The 14758-nt window shown below is 35.7% G+C and overlaps 1 protein-coding gene across 1 annotated transcript; it reads right to left on the bottom strand.

The window, feature by feature from the left end:
- Positions 1-6884: 6884 nt before the first annotated feature.
- Positions 6885-13273, bottom strand: tnni1d (troponin I, skeletal, slow d). Its single transcript, XM_081363858.1, has 9 exons — positions 13188-13273; positions 11567-11727; positions 11422-11453; positions 10814-10852; positions 10679-10720; positions 10470-10601; positions 10281-10370; positions 7919-8101; positions 6885-7651 (listed from the first exon to the last, which is right to left on the bottom strand). The coding sequence occupies exons 4-9, from the start codon at positions 10823-10825 to the stop codon at positions 7565-7567; spliced, it is 546 nt and encodes a 181-aa protein (XP_081219984.1). The 5' UTR covers positions 10826-10852; positions 11422-11453; positions 11567-11727; positions 13188-13273; the 3' UTR covers positions 6885-7564.
- Between the last annotated feature and the right edge of the window lie 1485 nt (positions 13274-14758).

The following is a 14758-nucleotide window of genomic DNA, read 5'->3' as shown; positions in this document are numbered from 1 at the left end:
AAAAATTATTTAAAGAAAAGGCTTATATTTACCTTTTAATAGTTTTTTTACATCTACCTTGTAAATATATTTTTTTATTAACCCCCTGAGGTCGACGGTATCGCCGGCGATACCAGCTCGCTTTTTTTATCAGTGTAAAAGAAACTCATAAATACTCTGTTGACTTTGATTTTCCATAGGAGTTTCATACATCAATCGATTCTGTTAAATGTGTATTATTTTTGTGTATACTCACAATAAAAACAAAGTGTTGTGCTTTTTGACAAATAAAGAAAAATAAACACGAAGCGAGTTCTGCCTTCTCTCTGCCAGTAAAGTCCATTCTGAAACGCATCTGAAAATGAACTGTAGCTCAGCGAATACTCAGTCAAACAGACATACAGACACACAGGCATGAAGCTTGAATTCTCTTCTTTTAACACTCTGATGGTCTTTATTTATGTCTACACTCGAGTTTTTTTGGGGGGTCTCTAGAGACCCCAGACAATAACATTTAATTTTGTAACAAGATAATAGTTGTTGTTTTTTTTACAAATGTAATTTTATTCTGTTTGTTAATGTTTTTACTCAACATTTGTGCAGTTTTTGGAGAATTTATGATATTTTTTAAATTTCTATAAATAAATAAATATTTAAATAGCCTTTTTACAAAAAAAACAGCATTTGATGTAAAATTCACTTTATAAAAGACCCAGATTTCTAACTTTCATTCATGGGGATAACATGGATAAATGGTTTAATGTAACATTTATGCCCATTTTTTGGAAAATGCAGTTTTAAAATAAAAAATAATAATTTTAACCACTAGATGGCTATAGAGCTCCAGTATATGCTATTTGCTATTAGACTACCTGAAAGATATATTTTCACAAGTTGGATTCAGTTGGATTCATATCTAAATATTATAAAATCACAATTATAACAAAAATAAAATATTTTTGTCAAAGTTTAGCATTTTTTGTACCTAAAAAAAAAGGGTTTTCAATAATGTTGCATTATGATTAGAATCAAACCTGAACAAAATGTTACAAAGAGAAATGTTGGAGTCTTAAGATTTTATCATTTATTTCAATCATTTATTTTTAATGTAATTCTAGATTCTAGACACACACAATTGTGTGTGTGTGTGTTTGTGTGTGTGTGTGTGTGTGTGTGTGTGTGTGTGTGTGTGTGTGTGTGTGTGCGCGCTTGTTGTGAGCAAAATAATTCAGCATTGTGGATGCTTTTTGAATTGGTGGAAGTGTGCCACTTTATTTCTGTCATTTCTGTCGATGTGTTCTGCGTTGTTTCTGATTTTGATGATGAATTTTGTCTATTTTGATTGAGACCCCGAGGACCTCGAGTGTCACAAATTTTGTCACGCTAACATAAAAAACAGATATCATTCCAAATTATTTATTTTTTTGTAGATCTAGAAAGTGTTAAGAGCCGTAGAAGGTTTCATACCATTTGGACAAAGGGAACTTTTTTTTTAATTTGAGCAAAAGTCATTTGCGGGTCAAAAAGACCCCGCGGACCATCAGAGGGTTAAATGAAGTAATTTATATAAAAAACAAATATTCGCATCTTGTGAAATCTGTATTAAAAGAGAGCGATTCCAGTAGACCTAATTACAGCTGATTCAGATGTAATGTGACTCCGCCCACGGAGAGCGTGCGCTATTCAGACGCAAATGGCTGAGGCAATCCGCGCAATCCTGTGAACGCCCACATATCAGCTCGAGAAAACACACAAGTTTATTCAGATCATTACTTGTTTACACCGTCTTGCAGCGCTGTGAGGAATAATAATAATAATGGAAAATGTCCCTCAGAAGTGCGGGTATATCGAGGAGCGAGCTGAGGAATACTCATAGACAGTATATAAACGGGAATACTAGTAAGTTTTTTTCCTTCACGAATTTCTTCACGTGGGTTTCTGTTTAATGAATGAACGGCAGAGATGCGCGCTGTTTACCACAGCTGGCAAAGACAGTTTAAATTTAAATCGCGTGTGTGAATGAAATATGTTGAAATAAAATGTAGGCTATTTGTATAAGCAACGTATTAAACTGCAAATTAACAATATGCCCTAATATTTCATGAAAACAACGTTACAGTCAGGCGAAATATGAAAGACAACATCTTGTTGACTAGATTTGGGTACAGTTTTTACTGTAGAATACTGCCACGTCAAATAAAGCTTTTGTTTATTAATTTCTAGTTTTTAATCTAAGTTTTTAATCTAATCTAAGTTTTTAATAAAATAGCTAAACATATTTACAAGATAGATGTAAGCAAAATCTTAAATGGTCAATATAAGTCTTCTTCTAAATATATCTTTTGTCCTTGCATTGTGACTCAGTCAGTGTTACACCTGAATGAATGGCTAATTATGCAGAGTCATTATGCAGAGTGGGTGGGACATTGTATTGTAAGGTGTAAACCACTCCTCGTTCACGCCCCCTCGCCAGAGGTGGGTAGTAACGAAGTACATTTACTTCGTTACATTTACTTGAGTACTATTTTTAAAAAAATTGTACTTTTAAGAGTAGATTTGAATGTGGGTACTTTTTACTTTTTCTCGAGTACATTTCTAATGAAAAAACTGTATTTTACTTCGTTACATTGGGCGACGTTCCTCTCGTTACTTTATTTTAATGCAATATGTGTTGTTAAATGCGTAGTTTATTCCAAGCGCGCTGTATCTTTTTTTTTCTGGACTTGAGCGATGCTCAATTCACAAATAAATGACTCGTTTGAGTCGATTCTGTTCAAAGACTTCATCAAACAAGTTGGCAGATCTGTCTAAATCGGTTCGAGAATCAGTTTGAATGATTCTGTTCAGTTCCCTGCACGCACTGAATCATCTGAAGCGATTTCAATTCACACTCGAGCTGTCTGTGAATGAATGATTCCACAGGAGTCAGGAGTCAGTTTCATTTCACTCAGGTAATACATTTTACAACCAAACAGATTATTACGCCACGACACTAGAAAGTATGACATTGCCCGTTTTTTTGACATATACATTAATTTACATTAAATAAAGCTACCATTGTTCACAGTTTATGAACACACGCCATCCCGCGGTAGTTTGTGTGTAGGCTTTTATTGCGCAGTGGCGTGCGAACTTGACTTGAAAACGAATGCCTTTGCCTGCCATAGACAGTTAACCAGTTTAAACATGCTTGCAGAAATATACATTTGATTATATTTTGGGAAACAGTCAGAATAAGATCCGTCGATGTACTTTTATTCGTTTTTGTTTTTCTGTGTTCAGATGTTCAGTAGCAGTCATGAGCGTGAGCACATGTGAAGAGTTTTAACTCTTTCTTCTCTGTGTCAATTACATGCCTTTGAATGCAACACTCTGCAGATTCACTTTATTTCGACATTGTCTAATAATCCAAATGTAGTTGTATAAGTTACTATTATACAAACCAGAGGACAGGCAATGATTTTCGAGCTATACAGATGGCAGAAATAATGCACGTCTCTCTTCTGTTTTTGTTGCAAAGATAGCTGATAATAATAGTCATTTAAATGAACAAAATCTAAATAATATGATTTTATAAATATGACGACTTCAGAGGCAAAGGCCTCTAAGTACCATCTGAAATTTTCTTCTAAAAGAGCATTTTTATCAAGCTTGTATGTTTATGTTCACACTTAAATGGCAATGAAAAGTAGCCTACCTATTAATTGTCATTAAAGTGAAATAACTGAACCTAAATATACGAGCTTGATACAAATGATTGTTTTAGAAGAAAATTTCAGATGGCACTCAGAGGCTTTTGCATCATGAAGTCTTCATATATATATATATATATATATATATATATATATGATCCGAAGTAACTAGTTACTCACTACTTGAGTAGTTTTTTCATTGGATACTTTTTTACTCTTACTCAAGTAACTATTAAGATTATTACTTTTACTTTTACTTTGTAAATATTTCTATAAGTACTTGTACTTTTACTTGAGTACAGTTTTTGGATACTCTACCCACCTCTGCCCCTCGCATATTGGCTTTCCAAGCAAAACCTGTTTTACATCAATTTATATAAATGTATGGTTTTATGTGAACGATAAAGCAAGACTATTTTCACATCATTTTGAAGAAAAAACTCTAGGCGAGGACATCCATTAGTCAAAAGTCTTATCGACACATATTTACTATGTGTTTTGTGGCCTTATTTCAGAAATTTTAGTTTTTAGTTTTTTCAATAACCATGCATAAACATTATTCTCTCAAAAATGAAAACATGTACATACACGTGGCTCACATATTATGGTAGCCCTGTTTGTGCTTTATAGAGTGAATTTACACCTTTGCCATTAATATGTTTATAAGTAACTGAAAAAAGCACAAATGTCAGGGCATGTCAGAACATCTCAAGGGCCCCAAAAACAGCCCAGACCCCAGAGGGTTAAAAAGGTTACAATTACAACAACAATTCAAGTGTAATCTTTCTTTGAGACCTCGAGACTAGATTACTGTAATGCTTTATTAGCCGGTTGTCCTGCATCCTCAATAAACAAGCTACAGTTAGTCCAAAATGCCGCCGCTAGAGTTCTAACTAGATCAAGAAAATATGATCATATAACACCAATCTTATCATCATTACATACCTATAAAGTTCCGTATTAATTACAAGGTATTGCTACTGACTTATAAAGCCCTAAACGGCTTAGCTCCAGTCTATTTAACCGATCTTCTATCGCCCTATAATCCATTGCGCTCTTTAACATATAATTTTGACATGGATAGACCTGAACTATAGGTATTTAAAGTGAAGGCCCAAAGTTAGACAAGATGAAGTTTCCTTACATTTACACAGAACACGTTTTTCCAGTCCACTGCACTTTTGCACAGTGCCATAGTTTTTCACTGTGAACACGCTAGACAGACTGATTAGTCTCTTTTGCAGTGTCTCCTGCATGGCAAATTATTCTAAAAATGCAGCTCTCTACTTAAAATAACTTAAACAAAAAAAAAAAACAAAAAAAAAACATTTCCCTATAGACCTCACTTTTTTCATTCCACTAAACTGTGTATTGTGTTTTTAACAGCAAAAACAGGTTCTGTCTGAACCAGCCCTAACTTTCTGTACAACAAACCCTCACACAAAGTCAAATAACAGAAAGTCCTACTCCGGAGGGAAATAATCATATATAAATAAAGGAAGGCTAGTCATTATCTTTTATTATCATCTATTATTTATTCAGCTTGGTCTGCACACTTTTTTTTTGTATGTTTAGCTACTGGCAACAAACAACACAGCTGAAAAGAATGAATGGTAACTAAGAAATGGCAGGAATACAAACAAAGGCATGTGACGTGAAAATAAACTGAATGTCCATGATAACTGAAATAGAACAAAACAGACTCTGACAATTACAACTTAAAATAACTGCTTTCTATTTTAATATTTTTCAAAATGTAATTTATTCCTGTGATGGCAAAGCTGAATTTTCAGTCTTGAGTGTCACATGATTCTTCAATAAATATGTCTTTACTGTCACTTTAATGCATCCTTACTGCAATGACCATTGTGTATTTAATGTATGAAGGGAGGCCCACAGTCTTTGTCTCTTGTGCCTTTGAGTTCACCGTGTGCTTCAATGTTCTTCAAGGGTAAGTGAGATTAGTTGCAATGAACAAATAATCTAAAAATATAGTGTGAACCACTTTAGATGATGCCAACTTTAGTCGCTACCCTCTCAACTTACTACCGAAGAATTTTAGTATCCAGTCGCAATTTAGTTACTTTAACTCTAGCATTTAGTTTCTTTAGCTCTAGCATTAGTCAATCAGCCAATAACAAGTATTTTATTTCCATGTGTTATGCAAAAGACAAACTGTATTATATTCTTATCTCAGTGGCAATGTGTAACATGCAAACATGGACATTGCACACCTGTAAAGAAAAATAAGTCTAGTCACATTTAGCGCTTTATACAATACAGATTGTTTCAAAGCAGCTTTACAGTGAAAAACGGGACAATAATGATCAATGCTGCGAATAGAATTCAAATCTGACAATTGTGGCATTGTGTCAGTAGCAAAAATAAAACTTCTGAAGATGAACGAAAGTCTTATGGGTTTGGAACAACACGAGGGTGAGTAATTACTGACAGAATGTTTGGGTGAACTAACCCTTTAAACTGAATCTTTCATTGATCCAGTTTGTCAGCAAACATACTTGAAATGTTCATCACTATTTGATACATGGGTTGGGTTAAAGACCCTAAGAAGTGTCTGTTGTCAACACATTTTTTTTGTCATTGTTTGTTTTTAGCATAAACCACGTCTGAAATTCGAGTGTTGCTATGGTGTCAACGACCCATGTAGGTGACAACAGGAAAGCTTTCTTGTCCTGCATGCTTTAGGTTCCCAATGACGTGTGCACTTTTTAATGTTCATCTCTTCAAGGTTGAGTCAGATTAGATATGGGGTACAACAGAACTAAAAATACAGCATGAACTGTATTGAAACAATGGCCAGCTTGACCTCTTTATTTACTGCTGTCACCATGGAAGATGGCCCCTCGCCTAACCTGCTAGCCTGGTCTTATCAGCTTCACCATAGTGAAATATCATATTTAAGTCAGAAAGTAAGAATGGATAATGAATCATATCATATTGTAAGTGACTAAACAAAACACAATCATTTGTCATCTTTAAGCATCAGTTGTGTATCATTAATCATGGAGAAATACTTGAAGAGTACATCTAAAAAGTGTAAAGAAAGATGTTTTACTGTTCAAATATCAGTAACATTGCATATTCCATTGTGTCTGCATTTCCATTTTAATGCTATTAAAAAATCTTGAACCTTTAGCAAAATTAGTTGAATACTGTGAATACTAAATTAATAAGGGGGAAAACAAGTTTAAGCCAATTCTGCAACTTTTATTGCCAATTTAAGACTTCAATGTAGCACACAAAAACACACATATATCACAGTGTAACTTATACTGAGTTGTTTTTTTATATATATTTATATTCATCATGCATGCATTCATAATGAAGGAAATTATGCAGACTATAAAGAATATAGGATGCAGACTATAGGTCTCAAAAACACCAGAATATACAAAGGCATATTTCATGTCTCTATCAACTCTTTAGAGAAAGGATGTCATATGTCATATTTTTAAAGCTTGCCCCATGTCATTGAATTGAATATAGCCATGTAAGCAGTCTTCTAAATTCTACTTTTCTGTTACACAGAAATAAGACCGTAATTCGGGTTTGGATCAACATAACACAGCAAGCAATAGCCGACATCTCAGTATAGACCAACTATAGACCCGATATAGTCCAGCTACGAGTAACCCACTTCTAGCCAAAATAACCTTGAATTTGGTATTTGGCCAAAATAACTTGCGATATGTATGATATTCCATCATATAAGCAAAGTCAACAGTGATTACAAGGTGTGTGGTTTCATTTCTTTGACATGTTTAATGTGTAGCCTGTGCATCTATTCTTGTGCTATGGTTAGACCTCTATTACATTTTCACTGATATGCCAAATTCTGCCTTGTTTTAGCCTAGACTCTAGGGCTGTGTCTTTTAAGCATCAAACATCTTCTTTCTTCCCTCCATGCCAGACATGGCTTCCACATTCTTACGCCAGTCACCTACTTCACTGGTCAAGACCTATTTGACAGAAAGAAGCATTGGATTTTAATGGTAAAATTTGAAATGGTTAAATTCATGGCATTCAATATTTCCATAATATGGAGATGAATTTAAGTATCTGTTACGACTGAGACTTTTTACAACAACAATAAAAAAGATTGAAATAAAAATACAATAATTTGGACTCTAGAAAACACAACATGTAAACAACATGACGTTTGCTTAAAATCTAAAAGTTATTCGTATTAGCTAATTTCGGGATATGTTTTATGTTTATCGCCTTACCTTTTCTTGCTTTATATCCTCCTTCTTGACCGACTTCAGATTTGCACGGAGGTCCATGGAGCCTTTGTGTTTGGAGCCCAGCAAAGCCCTCATCATCTCATCAGCAGACACACGCACCTTCCTCAGGGCGGGTTTCTTGAACTTCCCCCCTAGATCCTGAACTTTCAGCTTAAGTTCATTGATCTAATCAAGGGAATACAAAATTTCCATTACCAAGGAGGCATAATACCTAGAGAATGCTATCCCTTAGAACTCTGATTCATCTCCTTGGAAGTTCATTGGTTGGTACACCCTCAAAAGTATGCAACCTACTGTCTGGACTTGGGTTAATTTTTGTCCAGTTTTTTTTTTTTTTTTTTCTCTCTATATGGTGATTGTACGGCATCAGCAATTGGTAGTCACACTATATCTGCTCTCACTCTGCATTTCCTTGGATCCAAAGTGTTTATTGACCTTCACTGTCAGTCTCGCTTCTGTCCTGATGGTCTTGACAGTCCTGTCAATTCTGTTAGTCTTTCATACTGTGTCTCTGGTCAGTCTGGTTTGATCCTCTGCTTTGTTCAAGTGTGCGTTTCTCAAAAGCATTGTCAGCCAATTACTGTAGCAAGTTCCATTGTAATCAACATATTTCAGACCGAGCATTGTTAAATAGGACGCTCTAGCCTACAGAGGGCTGCTCTTGTCTAGCCTCTGTGACAGCTGCCATTGACGGGGCAACAGTAACGTTTGTACTGGACTTTTTAAAAAGTTATATTCAACTGTCTGAAAGCAAAACTGGGTTCACAACTTTTCTAAATATGTTCCCCTTGGTCCATTTATGTACATAATAAAAAGTACAGTGCTATGCATAAGTTTAGACACCCATGCTAAAGTTGACTAAAAAGAGGAATAAAAAATCATCTTTTAGAAATTGAACTTAATGCCTTATTTAAAAAAAATCCAATCCAACCAATTTTCTTTGTGAATGAATAATGTATCGGAAATAAATAAATGTTCTTCCTTAAAATACAGGGTGCATAAGTCTGGACACCCCTATGTTAAATTCCCATAGAGGCAGGCAGATTTTTATTTTTAAAGGCCAGTTACTTCATGGATCCAGGATACTATGCATCCTGATAAAGTTCCCTTGGCCTTTAGAATTAAAATAGCCCCACAGCATCACATAGCCTTCACCATACCTAGAGATTGGCATGGAGTACTTTCCATAAGATCATCTCTCAATGCAAATCAAACCAGCTATTAGGCTAACTGAAATAAAACCATGCCAATCTCGGGGAAACGAGGAGGGATATTGAGAAGCACCCCAAGTAATCGCTTACTTATTAACTTCTTTCGATAGCTGATACAACTGTGTTTTTTTACTACATACTGACACCATTGGTGTGGATGCAGAAACATATAAACCTAAGTGATTTATACGTAAGGTGGGTTAGCTAAATAAATTATTATTCTTCTAATCTAAAAATATCAGCATCATGAGGGGATGAGCAGCCTTACATAAAATAAAAAAAGTTTTGTCTAGGATACTGATCTGTCTGTACCAGTTGTCTATAATCCATTTTTCCTGGAGGACCACAGAAGTGTTTAGCACCCACTTATAGCACTCTAACACAGTGTTTCCCAACCCTATTTCTGGAGATACCCCAAAAGTACACTTTTTTAATGTTTCCCTTATCTGACACATCCATTTTAGGTCTTAGAGTTTCTGCTAATGAACTGTTGAGTTGATTCAGGTATGTTTGATTTAGAAGAGTTTGAAAATGTTTAAAGTAGCCTAAATGTGTCTCCAGGAACAGAGTTTGGAATTCTTAAAATTTATAGCTCTCAGAGACTTTGATTAACTGGTTCAGGTTTGTTTAATTAGAGATAAACTGTGCAGACCTCCTTGGAGACCTCTGGTCTGTAGAGAATAGTCAGGGGTGGGTAACTCTGGCCCTCAGGGTCCACTATCTTTGTAAGTTCCCCTGATTTTAGTAATCCTCAAGACCTTGATAAACTGGTTCTGGTGAGTTTGATCTGGTTTGAAGTTAAACTCTGCATTACAGAAGACCTTGAAGACCAGAGTCCAGCCAACATCTCATGTTGGGGCCAATGTAGGCACAATGGGCTTGAGGTATGGGCCTCAAATGTGTTTGTGATTCCGTGTTGGTCCTATCTGCATTTGCCCCAGTTAGATTCTACATGAGATTCATATGGAGATTTGAATCAGATAGGGCTGGCATGGAACCCATGGACAAATCCATTTGGGGTCAATACCTAAAACCAATATCGTGCCTACATTGGCCTCACCATGAAATGTAGACTGGGAGTTGCCCACCCCGGGTATATACCAAATATACCTTATTTGTTGGTTTAGACTTACATCTTTGTTGTGCTTGATAACTTTATCCTCATAGCCGTACCTCTCCTCATCTACTACATCGATTTTTTTGTAGAGCTGCTTACACAGATTCTGAAGATGAATATAAAACATTAGTAAATACAACTAGTTTAAGAAATATTGAATGAAGCTAAACAGCATGTTTTGTCTATAACAGACTGAATGTATCACCTGTAACTCCTCCAGAGAGAGTCCAGATAACTGCAAAGGAGGATGTTTTTCTGTGAGGTAGCGATTTTTCTCTTCATCTCTGTCCTGTTTCTCATTTTCCAAATCCTCCATTGCTCGGTTAAGAAGCATTATCTGATTGAAGATGGAAGAGGAGCTTTAATAACAATTTCACAACAAAGTAGGAAATAAGCTATGGAAATAAATCTAACCTTTAGAGAAAGTTTCCTTGATGCTGAAATCTTTGACTTAGGCTGTTAAAAAAGGTAAGGGCAATGAGGTATTGGTAGAACATTGATAAAATATTTATTGGCATGGCATGATTTTTAAACATAATCAAGACGTACTTTGATGTCCATTTTTGGATTTCCAGGCCTTCGTATCTGCTATATGACAATATAAATTAAGCAACATAGTTCACATTTGAAAGCAAGCATATTGATTTGATATTTATGTAAATACTAAAAGCAGTATATAACATTTATGTAAATATGGAAAACAGTATGGAAAACAAATGCTTACCTGCCTGCCGTTTCGTATCGTTTGTTAAGAAGCAAAAAAGGGAAACAATCATCAGTATGCATTTATTAAAGCATTTTAAGTAATCAAACTGTTTGACTGAAGTAATTCGAAACGTTTATTGATCACTAAATAATGCACTTTGAGTGGCTTGTTCAATTTCTCAAGCACATGTACTGACAAATTAAGCTTATCATAACTTTTTTTTTCCTTGCATAATTTTGTGTTAGGCTTGTGGTCACAAAATATCAATGTATATCTTTTTCCTGGTCAATATTGGAGGACATTTTTGATAGGAACTCTGAAATATTCACCAAAATGAAAAATAAATGTGACTGGTAGCACCAGTATCACATACTTTACATGGAAAAAAATGAAATTCTTTATATTAAAATGCTAAATTATGAATAACCTTTGGGGAAAAAAAGACTTGTACTTACTCGCCCATTGTGACGTCTTGCTGAACAACTAAAAAAGAAATTCAAGAGATTTCAGATGAAACTTACAAAATAAGGAAAAAAATAAACTGAAAATGTTCTCAAGACAAAGTCAACTCTTTAAAGTAAGCATGGATGCTGTACCTGGTATCTATCTGGTTGATGGCCACGGACAGAAGGCAGAACAACAGGGTGTTGAGACAAAGGGATTTTATAGCCCAGCCGCCACTGGCTGGGAGATATAGTTTCTGTCGCCAGGAATGCCTTGGCAGTGCTCTAGAAATGAAATATCACCAACTGCAAAGCTGTAACAATACAGCAATACATAAGAATACATGATGACTTTTCCTTGGACTGGAGTTGAGTTCATAAACCCACACACAATCAAACACAATATTGACTCCATTGAAATTTTCATCCAGAAGCTGATATACCCTCTTAAAATAGTTCCTGGTGGATCGTGACCCAAAAATGGATCGCAGGTCTGTTCTCTGTGAACAGCAGGGCGAGCAATGTTAAATGCAAATGATAAACTGTAACACTATATGTTTATTTTTGACTTTAGTGAAATATAGTTTTCTATATAATTTGATGCCTTCCCATATAAAATTGCTGTTATAAAAAGACAGTGAGTTCAATCAAACTCAGATCCATCTGTCATTTTTAACTACAGCACAAACTGTTTACATTGCCCTAAGATTATTTGTAAGTGGCTCTTTCCTTTACACTATTGGAGATGCGGAGAACTTGATGGAAAGTGCTGTCTGTCGTGTCATTCGGAGTTTTTAGGTTTGAAAAACAGTTTTAGGGTTTTTTTTGTGGCATTTCCAAGCCACTTAAAGGTGCTGTATGTAACTTTTTTTATAAAATGAATCCTTTTTTTATTGCCCGTCTGTGAAGGGGTTGTAATCACACATTACATTGATCCACTTTTCGTGTTTTGCTATTACCTCTGAAGGCCAGTATTCCTATTTTTATGTGTAGTCTCCGGGTCGGATTTTCTGCGAAATCCACCGGATGTGACGTGCATGCGCGCTCCCGAGCCTACAGTCTATTGCAACTGCACTGCAGCTAACGACATGGAGTCTGATAACACCAAAAAACGACCTGCCTCCAGCACAACACAGACTCCAACACAAACTCCAACACAAACTCCAAAAAAAAAAATATATATATATATATATATATATATATATATATATATATATATATATCTGCTGAAGCTCGTCAGGCCAAACGTCAATCGGATCGACTCAGGACGAAAACACGGATCAACATCGGCAGAGCGTTTGAATTATGGAGAGACCTCCGTTTTGAAATAGCAAGGTAAAATATAACATACATAAGACATGAAATGAATACAAAAGACTGTTCCATGATAACAAAAAGCAGGTGCTTTAGGATGTAACTTTTATTTTATGTACTAGATCTACTGTCTAACGTCACTCATCCCACTACTATCATATTGTTTATAATACACATTTCCAGACATGTTCAGTACAGTAATATTACTTCCTACTGTCTTATTGTTACACTGAAATTGTCCAGTCTAGTTGACTAACCGTTTTCGTTTTCATTCATTGACCTATGTTGACATTGCTGATTGTGAAAGATACACAAATAGTTAGTAAAATAATGCTAGATAACACCACATGTCGGCAAAATACAGTCGATGTAACGTTATCATGGTACGAGCATGGAGCATTAGTTCTATGTCAAGCTGATAAAAGTAGCCTATTATGGTAATGTTGCAGTGGGAGTTTACATGAGTTTCCAGCATGTTGTGTGATGCTTTCTCCGTTGTGTTGAAAGTCTCAGTGTGGCCGCCGGTGAGTTCGCGCTCTTGAGTTTGAGCACGCGCACGAGCACTGTTGTTGCAATCTGAAACATCACCGCTAGAGGCCGCTGGATCCTACATACAGCACCTTTAAGACCCAATGTTGTAAAGCAGTTTTTTTAAAGCAGTTTTTTTTGCAGGCTATTGTAATTTTTTATGAAGATCATGCAATCGTGACCGTGCCAATTACAGTATATGTCACTCAGGCTTCACTAACGTGATTGGTACCATAGACTGCCATCAAGGCCTCAATGAAGGGGATTATTTAAAAAAAAAGGGGGGGGTTCACAATGTAAATGTGCAAATTGTGATTCTTAATATTCCAGATTAGTAATATATATCAAATAATAATTTATCAAATAAAATTTTATTTTATCAAATAAAAAAAAGGCAGTTGACTAAAATCTTCCACATTACAAATGTGAAAGCAAAATGGCCAGGATCTGTGCATGACTTAAGAATTTTCAGAGATTCACATTTATGCACATTATTTGAAAGTGGTAAGGAAAGCTCCACAATTAAATATCAAGCTCACTGTATTACATACACTTGTAATCCTAACAGAACTGCATTTTTTCATAGGTGATTATGACATGTTCCTGCCTGCAGACAGGTGTTTTATGACCCCATTCCCTGACCCAAACCAGTTACAATGCAGCTCTAGCCAGGACAAGGGCACACAATGAAATGAACTTTGGCTAACTAAAGGGAAGAGTTCAGTGTCTGAAAAGTCTGAGTGTTGCACACCTGACAGGGCCTGTGACATTGTTGCATGTGCCATATTACACAACATTGTCAAAAATAACACTTTTCATTAAATGTTTAATAAAAGACAAATATGCTTAGTTCATTGAGTTTTATTTCAATTGTTCTTTGTAAAGAGAAGCCAGTGGTCAATTGCCTGCAACAAGAGATATTAGACATGCCTCATGCAACAAATAAAAAGGAAGAGTTGTCTATACACTGCCCACCTGTAGGCCTATGTCTCCTCTGTCTGTGCAGACTCTTCTGTAGGCCTTTCTGTAGATGTGGAATCCTGCAACTTATATTGCAGCCATAAAGCATACAAGTATAAGTAATAAATATAAGTAAAGTTATTTTTGCACTTGCAGGTAGGTTAGTTCCTGTCATGACAGGATAAATACAAAAAGGTGCGAGGCCTCAAGTGCAGAGAAACGATATTTATAAAAGAAAAACAAATACAAAACAAAATCCACAAGGGGGGGGGGGGGAAACATAACCAGAAAATACTAAATCAAAACCTGAACAAGAACTTACTGGGGAATCACAGGGAACAGGAAACATTAGACAACAAACCGACACACACTGCAAACAAGAGGGGACTTATAAAGGGAACTAATCAAGAGGGAACAGGTGGAAGAATAATCAGATAACAAGGGGGAGGGATCAGACAATGACATGAGCACATGGCCCAAAATAACAAAACACCCAAGTGCAACACAAGACAGGACAGGCATGTGACAGTTCCTCCATATGAC

Source organism: Scardinius erythrophthalmus, assembly GCF_964197995.2.
Source record: "Scardinius erythrophthalmus genome assembly, chromosome: 4".
NCBI lineage: Eukaryota > Metazoa > Chordata > Actinopteri > Cypriniformes > Leuciscidae > Scardinius > Scardinius erythrophthalmus.
The sequence above is the reverse complement of the archived record's forward strand: the minus strand, read 5'-3'. Positions and strand labels throughout refer to the sequence as shown.